Source organism: Centroberyx gerrardi, chromosome 17, assembly GCF_048128805.1.
Source record: "Centroberyx gerrardi isolate f3 chromosome 17, fCenGer3.hap1.cur.20231027, whole genome shotgun sequence".
Lineage (NCBI taxonomy): Eukaryota > Metazoa > Chordata > Actinopteri > Beryciformes > Berycidae > Centroberyx > Centroberyx gerrardi.
In genome coordinates, this window is record NC_136013.1 from 6,017,925 (window position 1) to 6,040,533 (window position 22,609).

Here is a 22,609-nt window from a genome sequence, read left to right on the forward strand (position 1 = left end):
TTTAATTGCATCCCTTAAATGGCCCCACAGGGGTTAAATAAAGCTGTATTCAATTGAATTTGACTAAAGCACCCAGCTAAGGAAGGATACCGAAGAGTTTGGTTGATTCATTTAAGACTTGCATAGATCAGAATACCAAATTGTTTTACTTGTGGAAAAAGAGCATCAAAGGCTTCTAGGTAATCTGTTCATCAGTAGCAAACCCAAGTAATGAAGCCTGGAAGGAATTCGGGTAGTGTGTGTGTGTGCACATACGCATGCGGACATGTGTGTGTGTGACAGTCAGCTATGCTCACCCTGGGGCCGAGGACAGCAGTGTGTGCCTGCCAGTGGTTGCTGTCATCCCTCTCAACCTGCCACCCTGTAATTGTCTTTTCGTCTAGTCAGAGCTCGGCATTAAACCGCTTATCACTGCTCTCTATGGATATGAACAAATGAAGGAAACATTCCTCTCTGCTGGATGTTTAGAGCAGTGAGGGTCACGCATGCAGTCATGGAGGTCTAAGGGTCGTCAGTGAAAAGTATATCAGCATGATGAACTCATTTGGAGTTGGGCTGGAGGGGGATGTGTGAACCGAACTGTCAGGTGTTACTATTTCCCTTAGGCCTCTTTCTCTGTATGTACATCTGTTCAAAAGCTGCCTTCAAGCATATTTACATGAGTAGTTATCATACTGAAACTGCACAAGAGCAGCAGCAGCAGCATCAGATGATGTCCTGGGCTCCTCTGCTATTTACTCCTGACCTCGGATCTCGCATACCTTTGCGTTTTTTTATTATTATTCGCTTTCACCCGGTAGCAGCCCGGCGATGACATAATTCAGGAAACTAGAAGCCGAGGCTTTCGCAGTGCAAAAAAGAAACTGGGAAAAAGTTTTCCAACAGCAGCGAGAGGGGCCGATTATTACCATTTTTGGGCACGCTTGCTCCCATGCAAGCCCAGCCCAAACCACAGCGCTTACTCAGATTCCACAGCGCTTTTCTTCCCCCTTTTTCAAAGCAGAGGAAAGTATGGGGAGCAAAAAAAAAAAAAAAAAAAAAAATGTAACACCCCTTCTTGAAATCGACCATTCATTCTCTGTCGTAAAAGAGAACATCAGACATGAGAAGTCTGCAGATGACCTGGGCTTGTCAGACAAGGCGGCATCATGTATGTCACATAACCGCTTATAATAAAGATGACCCGTGTGCATATATAGAGATGATAATCACCCAAGGACTGCAAATGTTGCAAGCAGTAATGTAGCAATAAATAAAAAAGGAAGGTAAACCATGACCTCGAGTCTGTGATTATCATACGGCAAACAACCACCAATACAAACCATAATCAATTCGATTTTTAAAAAAAAGCGTTAATCCCCTATCTTTACACAACTTCCACCAGTTTGACGCTACTTCCTATCATGCACGCTATGACTCTCCATCATGCCAGCCTATAAATGGCGGTTTAAACTCTATTCCAGAAATTAAAAAAAACTGGGTATAAAGTGAGTCGAGGTGGGCTGACCCTCCACTACATCCTCGGTTGTAAGTATATAGCCTATAATCCACGTCGCATCATGAGCCAGATGACAGGAGGGGCCGCGGAGGGAGCAGTCAGTCACACACACACACACCATATGCAGTCAAGCGCATGGCTGACATCTGTTGCGCTGCAAAGGTGGGCGTCCTGGTCCTGTCCCGTATTAATTGGCTTTTTTTTTTTTTTTCCCTCCCCCCCTTCCTTTGCAAAGATAATGGGTGGGCCTATAATTGCTGCGACAGGATATTTCATAACGCTACAGGATATGTGTCAGTGTCTGTCTTTGATCCGAGTCAAGATATGCAGACGAGAAAAGTTTCGGAGCATATTGCAGCAGAAATACGCTTCATCGGCAGTCTATTAAAAGTAGACTAACTCGGAAAAAAGCGGCACAATTGATTATCCAAGCGATACTGACAGCAATAACTATCAATCGGTTGTTGAGTTGTTGTCCCTGTTCTGCCTCGATCCTTAAAAATGACTGATGGATCTTTTATCAAAGTAGTCCAAAGAAGCTCGCGGTCGACATCCTTGTAACTGTATTATTAGGCTATTATTAATGTTATTATAGGCGACAACAGGCTAATACCTAAGCACCTTTACGCACCGGGGAAGGAAGACTATCTCACCTTTCTTTGCTGCTTTTCCCATGCAGGATCCAAGAGCAGATCCCGATCCCAGTCATCTTCTTGTTGCATGTAAACATTTTCGTCTTCATCATACTGATCCATGTTATATCTATATATATTTACACAGGCTATATGACTCTGTATGTTCTCTGCTCCTCTTGTATTCTCCCCCGGTCCTCGGCGAGGTGATGTTACAGCAATATTAGGTTATAGCCTACTCTCCTCCACGCATTCAAGACGGTGTGTGTGGATGAAATTAACGGTCCACCCCCGGCTTCACCGTGTCTCTTCCCTCTCTCTCTCTCTCTCTCTCTCTCCCTCTCTCTCTCTCTCTCTCTCTCTCTCTACTAGCCTCACAGCAGCTCTTTCCCCCCCACTCTGCCTCTTTCTTTTTCTATCTCTAATTTTTTTTTTTCAACAGGAGGCTACACAACGGTAGGCTGGGAGTAGGCAGGTCTACTGAGCGGCAGACGCAAAACTTTGCTTCAAAGAAATTCAATCGACTGCCAACGGGAGAATGTGATTGGGCGCGTCGGTGGCACAAGACCCGCCCCCTGCATCGGGATTGGCTGTCGTGGCTGTCGGTGTGGAGGATTAAGTGTAGGTTGACTGCATAGGTTGACCGATCCAAACATCTGACAGTTTGAGTGGATACTTAAACTGTTACACTGTTTAACAATGGAACGCCTGGAATCTTCGCCGTCGGGTGAAAATCTCGTTACTCCAAATTGCCAACTTTTATATTTTTTGATGACAATGCAGTTTTTTTGGGGGTTTTTTTTTACATTCATCCGACAGGTTTTGAAAGGGTTTCATTATCCCGAGAGGTCGGGGGAATTTCCTCAATCATGTAATCGTCCAATTGAAGTGAAAATATGAAAATGACCAAAAATTAAGAGTTTTGAGGTTTTCACGCGAGAGCAGCGTTCTGTAGCACAAGTCTGCTCATTTAAATAACCTAACACTGACAATTAGGCTACTCTGGATATTCATTTTTCCTTCAAATATGTATAGTTTATTTATTAATAGTTGACATGATAACTTATTGCAACCGGAATGATGTCATCGCTCCTTATACAACTTCCCTTTCCAATACCTGGTTTTGGGCGTGGGACAGAGAATCGCTACTGTAGGCTACCTTGATGGGACCTGGGTTTAATTTTATATACCTACAGGCCATTCATTAGGCTAATAATGGCCTTTTTAAAACCTGTGTGTACGCTACATGTGTTGTTGCATCGCAAATGCGCTTAACAGGCTTCCAGTCACCGACAAGGAAAGGTGAGTCACTGGAATCAATGCAGGTCCTGTAAACATTTGGAGCGGTGGCCAGGTCTCTCAGCCTTGTAAGGTAAACTAACTCTCCCTTCTCTCTCTCTCTCTCTCTCTCTGTCACACACACATTCACATTCACATTCATAGTCACACACACACGCGCTCACACACCAGGAAAGATGCCGACACGGGATAGCCCCGACAGTCAGAAACTAGAGCGCTCTTCCATATATGGACAAACTTCCAAGGGTGAATGTTTGGGAAAGTGATGTCACGAGCAGGGAGCAGACTGCCAGCTCACTGACTGGGTCCTGGTTAAAGAAGCAGGGTGCGACTCCTGTGCAGAGGTGCACCAAAAAATGCATAGGAACAAATGTAAAGTCAATGTAGAAGCAACAGCAATATCTGAAAATTGAAACTAGTTGCCTGCGGCCGTTTTGGTTGGATAGTCGGAGATATTTTGCATAGGCCGGCTACTTTACATCAACTTAATACTATTCAGCGAGCTGAATCCCAGAATATCTTTTGAGGAGTCGGTGGTGCAAATTCAAGAAGCTAAAGCCTGTTTTCAGAGGCACAGGTCATGTGAAGATGCAGTGCGTTTGACTTTGGCAAGATCCCAAGGTATTCCAGTCATGTTGGGAGGGGAATTCTTAAGTGGTTATCCTCGCTTTTAAACCTAAGCCATGTATGGGATACTGAATGGATAACCATGACAATCCAATTCAGTTGTACATGCTGTGTTTGTAGTCAAACAACTGGAGCAGCACCTGTGACTAAAAAGAAGGTCCATAGGAGCAACCAGGCACAGGATGAGGAAGGTCTTTGCAAACTGAAACATCACTATTCAAAGTAAAGCGAGAGTTTCACACTTGTGCAATATAATGTGATAAGAGTATGGGGGCAGGGGTAAGAGACTGCACTGCACACAGAAAAAGAGTGATGCCATAGAAGAACCATGTCTGGTTCCATAAAGAACCTTTCAAGAACCTTTTAATATCCCAAAGAACCATATATGGGAATCTTTGGGACAGTAAAAGGTTCTTAATTCTTAATTATTGGGTGACTGGCTTCTGAGTGGAAGGTTGTGGGATCAAATCCTGAATCGGCTTGGAAAAATCTGTCTGAAGAGAGTGAATAAAGTCATGGCTGCCTCTGAGCAAGGCACTGAACTCCCAGTCGTTCCAGTTGAAATACCCAGCGGCCAACAGTAGAAGATAATGGGCAGCTCCCAGTTGTGATTGTAAATGTATGAGTAAGTGTGAAGTAGCGTGTTGCTGACACAGTCCTGGATAATAAAGATAAAGATATAAAAAAAAAGGGGTCTGTTGTGGGTTTTTTTCTAATGTGATAAGCCAAAGACTTAAAGCTTGAGCACTGTGTACATTCATAGTAAAATATATATATGATTGTATACTTTCAGGGTAATTGCAATTGTTTTGATTGACTTTACAACTGAAAGTATGTTCGCTTCGACTTATACAGCTCTGCGTCTACAGCCCGCAATTAATCATTAAGCCATATGTAACCCAACAGGCACACTCCAGTCAAAATGTAAACAACCACTAAAGCATTCAATATCCCTGTTTGAATACTTGTCCCAGGGGAAGTATGGAGGTTAAATGAAGGGTGTCTACTTCCTGCAGATAAGTGACCGCCTCACTGAAAAGTTCACTCCGAACCACACCAAGTAGAGGAGATTATTTTGACAAGAGAGCAGTACAAACAACTCGATAACCCTCAACTACATGTCTGTCTGGCCTCAGATTACCACTTCACTGCCAGCTCGTGAGGACATGATGCCATGTTGGTTGTATTTTTTTTTTTTTTTTTAACTTCTCCCGACAACCACTGGTATGCCCTCTGGTATTGTCTGCCTTTGTCTTTGTCGTTTGGGCTCTAGATGGGAGACAACTGGCATGGTAGTGTCCTAGACACCCATGACATCATGTGCTCCACTAACAGTCATTACACTGTTGGGGAATCTGAAGTCTGTCTGAGTGGGCGTGGCCTCTTTATCTGCTGAAAAGACACTAGTCCATTTATGGCTATTCACCACGTGATGGGTCAATATTTTGTCTTCTTTTGGAATACTTAACGTCTATGTTTCCCAATTCTGAAATGTTACTTAATATATATTTGTTAAGAGTTTGATTCCAAATTTAGATATCCACCATTTGAAAAATGTGACACCCACTGTGACCAAATGACAACATCTGGCATTGAAGTAAAATTCCCTTTTGAACATTATCATGTCATCATGAGTCATTTGCTTACAGTGTTGTAGCGTCTTAGAGGATGTAATCATTTGTTTGTTTAATATCCATTTTCTTTTACCCAAACAGATATTTGTGTTTTGTAATGAAACTCTTCATTTTGATTTAAATTCACTGTCGTAATCCTCAATAATTTACACTTTCTTCAGAGTGACAGACCTTGAAACTGATCCCTTGTAACAATTCTCTTAATGAAAACGTTGATGGCTTTTGTGTTAGTCAATAATATATACTCCTCTGGCCAAGACTGGATGGATGTTCAGGGTCACGGACAGCTGAACAAGCTTCAGATTTCTTTCACAGGAGAGTTGAGGCTGCGTTGCCATGGCAGCCTGGTTGGCACATAGTGATTTTTAGTGGAGTGTAGGACCAAAATCTACAAGAAGAATAATTCATAATATACTTTTTCAAAGATAAGCATGTGTGAGAGTATGAAAACATTTCACCAATCAAACCCTATTATGAATCCGTAGAGGCCCAGGAAGAAACCGTAGCGTTATCACTGGAGAACAAATGATTCTTTAATTGCAAGGAAACAAAAGCGAGCATTGGCTTGTAATGGTACCCAGGGGCTGGATAATGAGACAAAAACAATTGGTAGAGACACTGAGAGCATCATTTCAATGCACAACTTAAACAAATGGTTCTCCCTAGGATCGCTATGGAGACGCAGTCAATTCTTCAGGCACTCCGAAGCAGTCTCAGCTGATAATCACTTAAAAATGAAAATAAGCCCAATCAGATTTACGCCCAGTGTAAAACCATAGAAATTAAAATGCTGCAAAGCTCTTGTCCTCCGTAAAACCGTTTTTTGTTATGGTTGGAAGCACTCCAAATCCTGGGTAGAGCTTTCTGCAACAACCAGAGCATCAGAAAGAAGCATTTATGCACCATGAAAATAAATGAGTAGCCAATGCGCTTTACTTGAAATACAACTGTTATCAACAATTATTTAGCTTATGCTTTTTTTTCTTTTTCCATCATTTAACGTCATCGGTGGTTTGACCTCAAGAGCGATGACAATGTCCAATTAATGCGTTCTGAAACAAAAAAGAGCCACACTTTGTTCAGTTGCTTAACGTCTTCTGCTCTTAAGCAGTGTGTCCAAATGTGTCACATGACCTTTCAACCAAGATGCCAAAACGAAAAAGCTGAGTTGTAAAAACCGATAGAAAACCCACATCTTAAAGTAAGTCTCTTAACAAATAAACAACCACCTTCCCGACTGACAAGGAAGCGTTATCATGTTTTTAACTTCTTTTCTGAGGGCGAGGACCTCGACTCTCCCTCTTCTGGTCCCACATGAGTCCGTTTCAGAGCGCTCTGTGGCGGGCCTCTCTGAGAGGACGGCCCTTCTCTCTGAGGCCTGGTGTCTGCAGGTGTAACACCAGCCTCTCCCTCTGATTCTGAGGAGAGGCGGAGGTTCTGACCCACGTATCCCCCGTCCGGTGCCACAGTCCGGTGCTGCCCGTTCACTCCGGGGCTACGGCGACTTGGGGAGGCCCAGTTGTTGTCCATAGCCAGCGAGCTGCTACACTCCTCTCCGCTATCAGAGCCTTCTACAGCAGGCTCTGCAGCCCTCTCTCTGGCCCGGGACTCTGTCCTGACTGTAGCCGGTGACAGAGGAGACGCAGCCGAATGTCCTTCCAGCGCAGCTCTGTCACTCCCCTCCTCGTTCTCCTGGCTCTCAGGGGACATGACTGGGCTGGGGCACACAAAGTCCGAAGGGCTCAGATGTTTCTCCTCGTCTCTGGGGCTGCCGCTGGTTTGGACAGCGTTTTGTCCCTCACCTGACGAGGAGGAGGAGGGGTCATCGATGGAGATCGATGGGTAACTGCAGGAGTCGATCGCTGAAAACAAGGCCTGCACGGACTCAGGTCGCTCCCCAGCTCTGGAGACCACATGCATCCGGCGCCGCCTCACTACGTTGCGCTTGGCGTTGCGCCGCTCCTCGTCCTCAGCATCGCTGCTGGAGCTGGAGGTGGATGTGGAGGAGCTGGAGGCTCCAGCTGGGAGGGAAGGGGAGGAGGTGGGGCTGGACAGGGTGGAGTTGTCCCTGGGGCTCGGGGAGCGCGGCCGGGGCATGGGGTCGAGCCAAAACTCACTCGAGTCCGAGTCCTCGTTGACCAGGTCCAGCAGGAAACCTGACTGGTGCCGCTGACGCCTGCCTCGTCTCCTCAGCCGCCCCTCCCCATCTGCTCCGGCCTGCTCTTCCCCCGCTGAGGCGTCAGGTCCGGCCAGGGAGGAGGAGGACGAGTTGTCAGAGTCGCTGTGGTGACTAGCAGCCAAGGCAGCGGTGGGAACTGTTGGCACGGCCCGCGTGGTGCGGCGTCCGCGGGCGTGGAGCTGCAAGATGGCCTCCTCGCTCAGGTCGCTGTCAGAGTCTGAGCTCCAGCCCTCGATCTCCCGACGGACCAACGAGTCGAAGAAGGCCATCATCCGCGGGTCCTCCTGGATGGACTGGCTGACGTAGTCGTGGGACAGGCCGCTGCCGCTGTTGAGCACCAGGCTGATGTATTCCTCATGGGTGTACAGGCTGCGGGACTTGTCCTCCACACGGCCATCTAGGTCACCTAGACTGTCGGGCTGCTGGTATGGACTCCACACCTGGGATGGATGGAAGGATAGATGAAGGAAGAATGGCATGAAGGAAGGAAGGATGGAAGAAGAAATGGATGTAGGAATGGATCAAAGGAAGAAAGGATGGAAAGGAGGAATGATGGAAAGAAGGAAGAACAGAAGGATGCAAGGTTGGAAGGGCAGAAGGACAGAAGGAAAGATGAATAGAGAGAGAGAGAGAGAAAGAAGAGGAGCAAAAAGATAAAGGGGGAGAACGCCAGATCAGGTTTAAAGACAAACACTCCCCGTTATTAATAGTCTCTTATTCCAGAACACCTGGGCCTGTATCATCTTTCACTCTACACAGTACAATATACAAAAAAGGACAGCTAATGTTACTGTACTGACAAAAAAAGAAGCTAACTCTTGATCACACTTGTGAAAATGCAGTTGTCATTCTCATAAATGTGTGATGTAAACGTAAATGAGTGGCTTTCATTAATAGTTAACAGCATATAAACTCTCATTCTGGTGATCTTGTATGTTTTTACGTGAATTAAAGATTTACATGGTCTTCACAGTTCTTTCTGGGTTATTATGGTTGTAGTTCCAAAACCATTGGAACCGTATAAACCATTTCAAAACTCATTGTTAAAATTGCATGGGTAAAAATAATAATAAACAAGGCTTTTTTTTTAATTCGTGAAAAGTATGCATTCTAGAGTCACAAGATTTCCATCAAACACTGACAATGTAACGCGAGAAGAACAAAGAAATGAGAAGAGAAAAAAAACACTAAGCGGAGTGGACTGCTCACTGCTGTCTCCTTAAAAAAGAAGATTTATGAAGCGTTACAAATCAACATGTTTCCCGTCTCTGTGCGCAGGCCAAATAACTGTCTGATGATGCGTATAAGAGTCAGTCGAAAGGTGTCTCTCACCAGGCACGCCAGCCATCTTCAAAAATGCGGCCTGGTGTGTTCATAAGGTCAGCACCAGGACAATACACTGAGTCAGCATCACTGGGAAGGCTTGCACTAACTAGGACAATACAGGAACGCAGCTGCTGTGTGCTACCTTTGTACTTCTGACAGCTTAAAAAAAACTTAATGGTATGACCAGTGGAGTTAAACTGCAGACGCTCTTCAAAGAAGTCATACCAACACATCAAAACAAAATGCTTCAAAAGACTGAGAAGAAAAGCCGAGGAGAGGGGTTTCACCAAGGGAGATATCACATAATGCATTCATTTGTTAAATTTTACATTCTGGGGAGCCATTGTAAAAGTATGTTTTTGTTTGCAAACCAAAACTTACGTTGCAGGCTATTGTGTAGGCTGATCAAGCAAAAATTCACCCTTTTTTAGGCTAGAAACTTAAATGGGTATTAATCTATAGTAATATAGGACCTTTATAGGACGTTTACAGGACCAGAACAGTGGCAGAAGTTGCTGCTCCTCCACAAGTCTCTGGCCCAGTGCCGACCCCTCTCACCCATCCCATTGAGGTACGGTAGACGTAATTGATGCAAACAATAAGGTTGCATTTTCTTAATAGAGACAAGGACGCTGGCTAATTAGAGCAGAGATCCAACAGAAATGTCTGGTGATGAGGTAACTTATGATGAGGCAATACACTGTAATCAGAATTGCTTTTTTGGCTTGAGAACAAGGTCTTTTGGCCTTCATAGCTGAAATGTTTTGCGATGTTGGTCGCTTGCTCATAGCACCGTCATCCATCGCTGTGAGCAGGTGGCCGGGATTTGGAGCGTCCTGAAATGCGAATGGGTGGGAGGCTTTTGTTCCAAAACGGAGTACAGGCCGGGAAGTGAGTTTTGAAAGCCAAAAATCTCAGCACCTGGCGAAGTGATCGTTGAGTCACTGGTATTTATCAATAATCCTGTCAACCCCTGTAGATATATTGCAGTCATTTTGTGCTATGGGGCAATAAATACCTTACTTATTTCCTCTGTAAAAGCTTCTGTATTTGATCCAGTCTACCTTACACTGCAAAGACTTGACAGTATAAACAGTCTGGTTTCAGAAATATTTGTGGAACCATGTGTATCTTACTGTGACTCAGTCTTTGAAAAACACTGATATAATCAATGCCAATCACTGACATAAAAGTCAGACATTGGAGCTGGTAGTGTGAGGATTCAATGTCTCAGTCAAGAACACCTCTGCAGTGTGTTTTCTTCTCCCTACGACCCAACTTTGGGCCCCGATCCAGCCTATGAAAAACACTGATGGTCCGACATAAGTCAAGTTTAACATAAAAAATGACAATCACGGCAATGGCATCCGTTACTGACCTTGATGACCTTCTCCACGCCGGAGGAGCAGATCATGTAGGTGTGAGGGTTGAAGCGAACCTGGTTCACTATGGAGCGATGGCCCTTCAGAACCATGAAAGCCCCGTTCACCACGCGACCCGGGCCTCCTGAGGGAGTAACAGAACGAGGAGGTAGTCATTATAATACTGACAGACACATAAACACACATTCACTTACATAGTTCTTCAGTCTGGCATGGAGTAAATGAAGAGTTTAATTCTAAAATGAGACAACCATTATTTTGAAGAGTGACACATACTCCATACTCCAACAGATTGAGTCATGGCACAGTGTGATGTTCAGGGTAATGAGCACAGAGTGATTAACACAAAGGAAGGAGTTTTTAAAGGAGTCCTTTGATGGTTTGGTGAGTTCATTATTTTTTTGGGTGGCACAAGTCTTCAAATTTGAACTTTTTTTTTCCAGCTCTTCAGTATTCCAGTGACAAACCACACAGAATTGGTACCTTACTATACCACCAGTGGGCTCAGTATGGGTCCAGCACTGTACTTGTGTGATGATAAAACCTCTATTTGCCTCACCTTGGGACCCAGGTTCATTAAAACATACAAGTACATTTGATATGGTCCAAAACACATTGTTTAACCCCCTGAACTCCTTAAATTTCCCCTTAAGTAGCTTCAAAGTTAGAAACAAACATTTTTTTTGATGCTGTATGACAATGTCACATACATATTCGGTATCCGATCGTTCCAATGCTTCGTTGAAGCTACAGCTGCTTATATTGAATGAAATATTCAAACCCAAAATGCCATTTTTTGTGGCTGCACAATTACAACAAATAGAAAATCTCGAGATATGTTGCGCATCATTTTATACACATTTCCCTGTAATTCAGCATTTTTGGCATCTTTGGGAAACCTTTGGATCTTGACTAGAATTTAAAATAAAGTTCTGTGGGTTTGAACAAAGCTTGGCCGCACAACAGTAGTGTTTGTAATGATGGATCCACCGGTGGGACCAGCAGGGTGGAAGAGGTTTTAAGAAAGAAACAGAGGTTCTTAAGAGTTTTCCTGCCTGCAACTTTCCAGACTTTTCCTGCCAAACTGAGTAAATTTACTACCATGCTGGACATGTTCATTAATACATTCTAGTATATACACTCGCCCTCAAACCATAAATACAGACACAATTGTTTACCTGCCTCTGGATCTTGCAAGACAGAGAAAAACAGGTTGTGATCTATGACAGCAGTTATATAATAGCAGTAACATAATAACAATAACATGCCATTAGTCTGACACTTATCCCAATAGCCCTAGTGCACACATTTTTGGTATGAATCACCCCAGAGAAAATAACTCTGGACGGCGGTGTCACGCTACACTTGTCGAGATACACAGAAGCACATTCTTGTTTTTGGGGAATTTTCAACCTGAACTAAGCAAATTTAGAGTATGTTCACACCAAGCATATTTGGAGCGGTTTATTCCAACTCTTGAGTGTTTACCCCTTTAGTTCGGATGCTTTGGGCAGGTAGGAACAACGCAATTTGGCACCAAATAACTGCAATGAGACACCTGAAAATGCAGATCTTGGATTCTTTTCCAAGCGAACTGTGGTGTGGAACATAATCCTAACACACTACAGGAAATGAAGGTTTTATGGGTATAAAGGAGATGAATGTGAACATACATTATGATAGTCAGCAGTTACTCATGGTAGGAAAGCCCAGCATAACAGAATGAACCGAGGGCAAACCGCAGTCTGGACTAAATGCTCATATTCAGCTCTTCCTTCATGTGTTCTTAACTGGTATGAACACCAGAGAAGGTCAGTTATGACAACAAGCGCAGACGAATCCATCGTGCTTAGCTTAGGTTTCAGGGACTGGAATCAGATTTGTTTTGAATCCCCTCCCCCCTGCCACCAAAATCTCTAACCTTGCAGGATGACAGGTTACCAAAACTCTGTCCAATAAAGAAGCTACTTGTGAGTCCATGTGACTTTTCTTTACAAGCTCTGGTTTTGCTTGTGAACAGTGTGAACCTAAACAATCCAAATACAAAAAAAATACAACAAAGAAAACTTTTCCATTAAACAAACTGTCTCACTCTGGGAAAGCAAGGTCATTAAAATGTTCTACATATTTTGTCACATGGAGACTCAACAGAAACTGGTCTCCTACCCGATGTTTAAGAAACATGTTGTCAGTGGCTTACAAATAAGCATACATCTACATAAAGATACAGTCAGCCGCAATAACTCACCTGCTTCAGGATCTTTTGGGATTTTCCACATGTAGAGGTTGAAGTCATCAGACCCAGACAAGATGTACTAAGGAGAAATCACAGACAGGTTCAGCGATTTAAGCCTGCTCCACATATTAGCAGAACCTCACTTTTATCAAAGCTGTAGGGGGGGGAAGATTTTATCACAATACACACTTGGAGACAAACCCAGGGGGCCAAGGAGAATATGGTACAACACTAGATCTTATCGGACCGCTCCGTCTCATATTTTCCGATCAAACACTTTTTTGACATGACCGTCTGACCCGAACAGCGCCCCTGCTGCTAGTCTGAACTATATTAGACATTGTAAACAGATGGCTCCAATTACACCTGCCGATTAAGGTGGGTCTCTGGAGACGGGGGGGGGGGTGTTCATGCTTCTTATATGTATCCATGCTTTGACACATAACGTAACTGGTTATTTCCGAAATTAACCAGACACTTGACAATGTTTATGTTGAGAAAACAACCTCCAAAACAATGCTTAGTTACTTGCAAAATTGTCAGGTGGAGTAGACAAACTTAACATCTACGACCCAGATTTACCATTTGTCTGGAGTTAATTCCCCACCCTGGTAAATACACTGCAGACAGTTCACAAGCATGCACCCACATCCACATATTGAGGCACACATGTTGCACGACCAGAATGCTAAATTCGTTTTTTTCCCCCCCTTTTCTTCTTTTTCCTCCTCTTTTCCTTTTCCTTCTTTCTTTGAATACATTTCCATCCAGTTGGAATGTTTGTCAAGCTTACTTTCCCGTCTGGAACCGAATTTCTGTTAAACCTGTTTCAAGTTATTGTCCTGTGCTGTTGCGTTTGTTACTTGCCGTCTTGCTGTCACATTTTTTTGTGTGATTTTGATCCACCAAAAGGGGAAAATCCTACAGGTTTCTTTGGTCTCTGTAGGTTAATTCTCTTTTCCGTTGGACGTCAGAGCACAGGGTCAACAACAGGACAGTGTCTCTAAAGCTAGTAGGGATTCAGGGTTTTGCTCATGGACACTTCAGCAGTGCCGAATCTTGCCATCATGAGGGCTTGAACCTGGTCCTTCCCTTCTCACTCTGGCACCACGCTGCCCACTGAACTGTATAAACTGTATTACATGTTTCTCTGTGAAAAATAACAAATCGCCTCCCTCTTTATCCAAAGGGAACCCTAAATAAAATAAAAAACACTGCAGTAATAACAGAGAAGTGGCAGTGACTAAGTACTAAGTCAAATCGAGATTCAGAGCAGACTTAGGAAACTGGGAAATGACGGGCTTCCTGTCCTACATTTAACGAAGCCATGTGACTAAAATCAGAGGATCCAGGTTGTTTTCGGCCAATAGAAACACGGCTCTATGATCAGGTTCAAACACTAAGCAAGGATACAACACCACGCCAACTTTAAGATCACACTGTTGTTTCTGTCTGCAGATCCCCATGGGGAATACACAGGCCTACTTGTAACTCAGTCTTACAAGTAAAAGAGAATATGAGATCGACTCAAATTCTAGGCCATGTAATAAAGAAGAAAAATCATTATCCCTTAAATGCTGACTCTGACTCAGGTCGCTGTTGCTCCGGGGCACTTCGACATCCTGGACTGAACACCTGCGTGCTGCGGCCCCACCTCAAGTTCCCTGAGGACACGTCAAGCAGGAATGTCACACCCATTACTCCCCCCCGCTTTCCTTTCCATCCATTTGGTCTGGTAAGCTGCCGCCATGCACCTCTGGTTTCACAGCAAGCTGAGAAAATCCTCCAACTGCTGTGGTTCTGGGTCTGTATTAGCAAGGTATCTCTGAACTGGAGCGCTGGTGGGACAGTGGGTTAAGGCCCAGGCCATATACTTGTGAAATCATGAGTTCGAACCTGCCTTATGACCTTTGTCACATGTCAACCTTTCTCCTTTTTCCTGTCTCTCTCAACTGTGCCATCTAATAAAACTGAAATGCCTTAAAAATACTCCAAACTTTTGATTTTGGCAACCTGTTTGATGCTAAGCACTCATTGTTGCGGTGTTGTTGACAGTATTGATATGAAATGTCACTGATTATCACTTGGTTATCACTAACTAAACATGTGATTATCAGTATTAAATCCCACCTATCCCCGAAAACCACACCCCACACCTCTTAAAGCTTGAAAACCTTCTTGCAAACACTGCAAAAGCTCGATGTAAATCCCACTGCAACCTGGTTTGTGCATGAGCAAACATATGAAAAGCAGCAGCTCTCAACACTACGCCTGTCTTGAGTGCCACTGTGACGAATGATGATTATACAGTAATGTGACCGGACGAGGGATCCTACATCAGATTTACTTTTCTTAGAAGCTTTATAAATATGAAAACCTTTGGAGAGATTCGAACCTGCAACCTTCCAGTCACAGGCCCGCATCTCTAACCATTTAACGACCGCCTCCACTCTTATAGGGGGGGGTGGTAGGCATTTTTTAAGCGTTTATGCGCTACACTGACACCCGAGGATAATGTTAACATAATCAGCATGTCTGCAGGGTGATGTCATGTCTGAGGAGGACCTAAGGGAGGACCACTGGCCGAGCATCGGGGCTTCTGTGTTGCTCCAGGGCAGAAAGTCACGATTCCACAGCAGGAACCAATGTATTCTACTATTTTTAGCCTTTTTATGTAAATATGAGTGGAGAGGTCTTGATTCAATTAACAAAATCATTTGATGGCTCGGTTGCACGGTGAACCTTTGGTGAAAAAAAAAAGAAAAAGATGTTGAAGCTAATTACTCTTGATGGTCCCTAGACCTGGAAAACCTTTGGAAATGATGCTATGCCAATGGAGTGATTTGCCTGAGAAATGTTTTACAGGATGGTGTTTAATTGCCAAATTTTGCTTGCTTTATTGTTCTTCTTTGGTTGTTTTGCTGTGATTTTGCACTTAACTGCATTTTGTAGATGTTATTACATTAAAATCAAAGTTGTTATTATTACTAAGCAACAATACTAGCAGCATGAGTATTGGATTAGGATTAGTGTTATCTTTGAAAATATCTGATGGCCAACCTGGTCTTTGTCCCCGGCGAAGCAGCAGCTCTTCATGGTGCAGGAGTTGAAGTAGCCCTGGTTGTCGAACTGGAAGCTGGGCAGGCGGGAGTGCAGCTCGTACAGGACGGGCGGCAGGCGGCGCCGCAGCGCCAGCAGCTGGGTGCCTGTGCTGTTGAAGCGAACACTCATGGCGCTCTGCAGGGACATGCTGCCCCCGTAACGCAGCAGCGAGCTGGGAGAACAGACCGAGAGAAAATATTAAAGCTACACTAGACAAGATTTTTATGCAACAGTACACTCGTTTAATCAGCCTACATCTCAAATACACAATACTGAAGAGCATCTCATCGCCCCATTTGTCCGAATGCAATTCTGGTCATTTCTCCTCTCACGTCCCTTCGCTATCCTTCGGTATAAAACGATCACAGACCGGCCGGGTCAGCAAACATGAGCGTGCTGTGTGCAGTTTACTGACAACTTGTTACATGATTTCTGGGTATTGAAACAGTTACCTCTCACTGCCATTTGGAGCCACAAATGTGCAAGGTTTCCTAGTACAGCTTTAATAATGCTGATTTATTCGTACAGCACTTTTCAAAACCAAGTTACTCAGTGCTGCCACAAAGCAAACAAAATTTTAAACAACTGACATAGAAATGCCAACAACAGAAATAAGAAGAATATGTACATATCTACAAGAGGCCTATCCCCTAAAATTGTGAAGTGCAATCAAATACATATAATACAAAGTTAATATACATATATCAAAAGCAAGTTCATGAAAGCAGCCAGACTACAGAGAGGAAAAGCCAACAGTGAAGGAAGAGAGGGAATTATTCTTTTCAACTCTGTACTTTCTCTTACTGTAATTTGTGTGCTAATAAACTAAACTAAGAGAAGGGAATGTCAAACTTTTACTGCACTGGTATTTAGTCTATAAAATGAGACTGTCCTGTAGTTGGTAGAGGGGCGGTAGTGCCTGGTTCAACAGTAAGACAACAGCGCCCCCTGCTGGACATGATCAACCCAAGCGTTCAGCTCAAGAACAACAGCCAACAGGCCCAAACCTGAGACACTTCTGACCACATTTACACTCCTCCAACTGTAAACTGAATCTCTATATTCAGGTCGATGAATATAAATGAAGACTTTTGATTCTTGAATGAGCTATCCACAATTTCACGCCTACTCATAAAATGATCGCAAAATCCAAACCAATGAATACAATTAAAATTGTTATATTCCATTTTATTGTTTTATTATTTTAACCTATTCTTTTCCATTTCCATTGCCTGTTTTATACTCTTATTTTCCTGCTTATATTACATTTTCCTTTTCACTGCTGAATCCTATTACTTTTGCTGCTGTAGCAACATAGTTTCCCCTCAGGGATCAACAAACTTTCATCTTATCTCATCTTGAAAAGAGGGGTAAAGAGGAATAAAACAGGCAAAAATGTCTAACCTGCGTGGCTTGCGGATATCCCATAATCCCACTCCCTCCTTGGAGTTGGCTGTGGCCAGCAGCCTGGGCTCGACAGGGTTGAACATCACGCTGTGGAAGGCGGAGGGGTAGCTGGCCAGGCAGAACGGCTCTACGGGACAAGATGAGGTACAAAAAACATCAGAATCGCCTGAATAAAAAGTAGTCTCCATATGTCTCCATAAGAGTTTAATTAGTTGATCAGGCACAGACACATTAACTGACACACTGGACACACATACAAGCAATTTAAAGAGATTGGGAGGAAGTGAAGGAAAAAATAATCTTGGAACATCGACACGGTCCCATAAAACCCTCCCTCTTCTAAAATCTTTATGATCAGACCTCAAAAATCAAGGTCTCGATGCAATGCTAAAAGTTTTAAGTGTCCTTATTTTAACGCTATAAAATGTTTGGTTACATTGGTATTGCTAATAAACCCCAGTTACAAGGGGATGTGAAAACCTTTGTGCGCAATTACCATCCTTTTAAACTGAGGTTTCACTGCTGTAACACACTGAAATAAAAAGCCCGCTGGCACAGATGTAATACTGGAATACTGCTTAATGTATTATTAGGCCAACTTGGTCACAAGGAAGGCATCTAAAATAGATGGATATGGACGTCATGCAAGATGATCCATTGCATTTTAAAAGTTATCAACAGGTCTCACTAAGTCCCACCATGGACTTCTATATACCCATTTCAGCCCTCATGAGTCACTTAAAAGATATTGCATCAATACCTATGAATAGCTTTATAATTACAACCAGTTCCAGGAATATTACAAGGCATACTGTAGAGACAAATTCTGGATGTGTCTCTTATTCATACAACCACTGAGACCACAGCAGTGCCCAATTTAAATTTTAATGAAACTCATTTTACAAACTGATTTACACTGTTTTTAGACTACCAATCATCCAGCCTACAATGATTTATTAATGTATTTTGCACTGCAGGGGACTTGGGAAGTCTGTGGCAACATGATCATTTTTATTTTTCCACAACAACTTGTAAACCCATTTTAAGTCTCCTGCGACCCAGTGTTTGAGAAACACTATTTTAGTAGGTATTTGCGAGTTATTTAAAAATAACACATGCCATTCGGTGGGTGCTTTAATCCAAAGTGCCTTACAGCAGTGGTTCTCAAACTTTTTGGCTTGTGACCCCTTAAAATGAAGCAATGCCTACTTGCAACCCGCATAACAGACTGCATATGCAGAGTGGTGAACAGTTCAACCAAAAACATGATTTTCCCTTTTCCGGTCGTTTCATTTGATTATCAGAGGAGGCCTAGAGGCTGGAAACTATTCAGTATTTCACAAGAAAAAAGCGACAATTAGAGGAAAAATCCTAAAAATTACACATGATAATAAATTTGTATAGTAGAAATATGTTTTTTTTCCTATCCCATAAATCATCTCGCAATCCCCTAAAACTATCTTGTGACCGCCTGCGGAGTCCCAACACCCAATTTGAGAACCACTGCCTTACAGTACTACGCATAAATTTTAAACTTGGCCCCAAGTGTGAATCAAACCCCTAACCTCGGTGTACAGCGCCGTACTCTGCACCTCTGCTTACCTCCGTGCGGCGGCTCGCGGGTGTCCCAGATGAGAACGCGTCCGTCATCAGAGGAGCTGGCGAACACGTTGTCGTTGACCGGGCTGACGGACAGGCTGTACACAGCATCGATATGCAGGAACACGTTCAGAGTTTCCCCTCTGTGGGAACATCAATCATCCAAACGCTCAATGCTGTGTTACTGCGAGGGCAAGTGCATTAGCCAACGTACACAGTTTAATCATCGGACTGCCAAGAAAGATTTTTGGATTGGCCCTGTGAATATCAAAACATTTTGATTCTACAGTAATGAATGGTGTTATTTGTGTTTTGTTTTTTTTACCCACCTCTCCACATCATGAAGAATCACCTGTTCATCATTACCTGTAACAGCAGAAAGGCAACTTGTTTGCAACAAATTAAAAAGGAAAGCAGTTAAGACAAATCTTTTCAAACCTTCAACTTGTTTGGAAGCCATAATCACATTTTATGCATTCAAGGCCAGATTTAACGACTAGTTGTTTTGGCCTCTTGAATTTTTTCAAATCAAGACAGGCAGAACTATTTTGGGCTTCAGGTGTGTATCAGATGTTTTGATTACTCAATTAGGTATTAACCAACCGCTGATGTTTTATAGTGCCAGTATTTGCTCTTCTAGACTTGTTTGCATGGTGGGTGAACAGCGGTCACTAAGCAGCGCTCACCACAAGCCTCTAAAACATCATAACTCAGACTTTCCCATTCATAATTAACACCGTATGGGTCGTTCATGTGCATTGAATTGTAACTACTGCTACCAGTTAAAAGCACTTAAAGTGCCCATTAAATATTTGATCTAAATCAGGTCCTGGCTGTCTGATGATGTAAAAACTAAAGACCCACTACACAACCAGTGGTTACAGTAGGCAAGTGTATAGACTAGGCCTATATCTGCTGGTAAAAGATGGGTTCATATGTGCATTTTTTAACATTTATTTATCCAAGGAAGGTTTGCTGACCTAGTTATTTTCCCGTCGTTCAGGTATGGCAGCAAAGCATTTCAGCAAAGCCCCAGTTTCACATTCATACACTTCCACACATTCACACCTGCGAACTTCCCAGCACAACCACAGTCTCACCGGTTAAGCACCTTGTTGAAGGGCACCTTGTCATTAGTTAGAGGGAGGAAACTTATTCACTTTACCTCCCCAGATTTTGCCAGCTGGTCCAGGGATTCAAACCAGCAACCTTTCCAATCACAAGCCCAGTTTTACACAAGCATTGTAGACCTGATTGCCTGTGCTGCTCTGCACCTGAAATGTGTCTGATGACCATGTCAATGCTGTTATGTTTGTCATGTCTTGCCATTTGATTTTAAATTGTATGTTAATTTACTGTGCTGCACCTCAAATGTCCCCTTTGAGGACATCAGTTTTCTAATGTAATCTCATAGAATCTGATTCATCTTTTATCTACAAGCCCCAGACCAAAATGCTTCAACGAAGGACTTTGACTGAGGAGAATTCTAGGTCAAGGACTAGAGAGAGGAATAAACCTCACTAGGTCTTACACACCGTTGTGAAGAAGCAGAGATTAGACCTGGTATTACTTCCGCTTACCACCAGAGAAGACCTTTTTGTTGGTGCTGTCAAAGGCCAGGCAGAAGATGTTGGAGAGGTGTTCCCCCTTCAGTTTCACAGGCTTGGCCCGAGCATGGATGGCTTTTTCCATGTGCCACAGAAGCACCCGGCGGTCATCTCCCCCTGTGGACATGGGAAGATGGATTGATACCACAGACTTCACAAAATGACATGGTATATACATACACATGCATATTACATACACATGCAAATTACATGGTATATACTGTAGATGTACACAAACAAAATAAAAATGTTCTTGCTTGATGCACAGTGCAACTTTTTAACAGTGAGGACAAGCACATAAATAGTCTATAGATGTTCCAACATGCTTACAACCTAATCAATCAGTCATATCATGTTCTATAAGAGATCAATGTGCTCAACTGCCCAGGAAGTGTGTATTATGTCTGATTCCAGTCATCAAGTTGGCAGAGTTAAAAAGAAATTGGTTACATTACTAATGTTCAATTTAGCTGCCCAGGTTATTATAGACTCCAGAGTAATGCTAATATACTGGAATATAATTGCAGCAGTATATAAAGTAGACATCCTCAAGAGACCAGAAACTGCAAGCTCCAGACTGTCATACTAGGCCAGATGATTGTTTTAAATCCACTCAGGACACAAATAGCCTTGTGATTTCAGGGGGTATGCATGATTACAACCATCAGGGAGAGAAATTTGCATTTCAGCTCCCACAGTGATCAGCTTATGGACTGACATATGGGATGGTCCGGGGCTTCAGCCCCCTAAGCAGCTTGCTGTTTGGTTTGACGTTAGCTACGTTAGCAAAGAGCTAGGCTAGGCTACGTTAGCTTCGGCTAGCCCGGATTTCAGCTGACTGGCTGGCTAGCGTTAGCACGCTAACAAATTTCAACAGTGAGGGTTGTTCTTCGACCCCACTCAGCTTGAGGAAGGGAATTTGTCAACTTACCAGACACAAGCCAGTCTCCTCCGTTATTGGAAAACTCAATGGCGTTGACACAGCCGAAGTGCCCGAGCATATCCTTCTTGTAAAGGCTCGTGCAGCCAGCCAGCCTGCGTCTCTGGAATTCCTCCTTCATGAGCGGCTGCCCAGTCAGCTCTCTCCGGGACAGAAAGCCCACAGAGGAGCGCATTCCGCAGCCCTTCAGCTCCTTCATTTTCCACATGCACAATACGGCCCGTTTTTTTACCACTGCACCTTCGACATCAGTTCGTTTTATCGCTTGAGTAGATGTGGCACGCGACTATTCCTGGTCTGTTTGTCTACATTATGGTGGATACCCCGCTGCTGGCTGATGTCGACGTTGTTTTGTACCTCTTCTCTTCTCTTCAGTCCCAGCAGCAGCTTCCTGCTCCGGTGGAGGATCTCTCTCTCTCCCCCTGCCTGTCACTCAGCATCACCTCCACTTATTTTCAATTTTGATTTAACGGTTCACTATGTAAAGTAGTTCTACCAGGGATTTGAACTAATATTTACCCATTTTTCAGGCTGACACAAATCTTTAAGATCTGAATGCATAGCTTATATGAAAGTAGTAGGTGGAGTCTTTTAAGGAAGAAAATGCACCATTTGTTTTTAATGAAAATATAAGTGTTTTTTTTTTTTTTTATTGGTTGTTTGTCTCATGTTGCGTTCACTGACTGGAGGTCATAGTTGATTCACCTTCTTATTTACAACTACATCACTGATTTTTCCCATTTCTCAAGTTCTCAATAACTCTCACACAGAAAAAAAAACACATTTCAGTAGTGTGTATAGTAGTTTTATTACTCCCAGTTTTGGGATTACAGTGGTAGTCTTTAGGGAACTCTCGGTCTCAACAAGCCTTTCCAAGACAATATGAAAAAAAAACACCTAAAATGTCTTCTTTACAAATAAACGAATGTATGTTCAACATGAATGGGCTTTAGTCATCTTTTAATTAATTTAAACCCAACTTTAGGGCCAACTGGGCAGAGCATGAGCTTTCTCTCTCACTGATGTGCAGGGCCCTTTTTGTTTTTTTTAGCAAGGTATGAATGAACAGGCCTGACTGTCGATGTTTCTATTGCAATATCAAAGCACTGTATCGAGTTACTTTGTTGTTGTCAGACCAGAC

The 22,609-nt window shown here is 43.2% G+C and overlaps 2 protein-coding genes across 4 annotated transcripts in view; both read right to left on the bottom strand.

Annotated features, from left to right (window-relative positions):
• actn1 (actinin, alpha 1) overlaps nucleotides 1-2,605 on the bottom strand; it is a 50,666-nt gene extending 48,061 nt beyond the window's left edge. Inside the window, exon 1 of one of the 3 annotated variants that reach the window (XM_071896521.2) lies at nucleotides 2,152-2,605. In XM_071896521.2, coding sequence (XP_071752622.1) covers nucleotides 2,152-2,253 — 102 coding nt within the window. In that variant the 5' untranslated portion in view covers nucleotides 2,254-2,605. The remainder of the gene's footprint in view (nucleotides 1-2,151) is intronic. The other 2 variants (XM_071896549.2, XM_071896537.2) reach the window with 2 other exon arrangements.
• Nucleotides 2,606-6,208: 3,603 nt separating this feature from the next.
• dcaf5 (ddb1 and cul4 associated factor 5) lies at nucleotides 6,209-21,832 on the bottom strand. Its single transcript, XM_071896692.2, has 9 exons — nucleotides 21,460-21,832; nucleotides 20,502-20,645; nucleotides 19,251-19,287; nucleotides 18,925-19,064; nucleotides 17,320-17,449; nucleotides 15,874-16,087; nucleotides 12,826-12,892; nucleotides 10,574-10,701; nucleotides 6,209-8,309 (listed from the first exon to the last, which is right to left on the bottom strand). Exons 1-9 carry the CDS (start codon nucleotides 21,674-21,676, stop codon nucleotides 6,945-6,947), a joined length of 2,442 nt encoding a protein of 813 aa, XP_071752793.1. The 5' UTR covers nucleotides 21,677-21,832; the 3' UTR covers nucleotides 6,209-6,944.
• Between the last annotated feature and the right edge of the window lie 777 nt (nucleotides 21,833-22,609).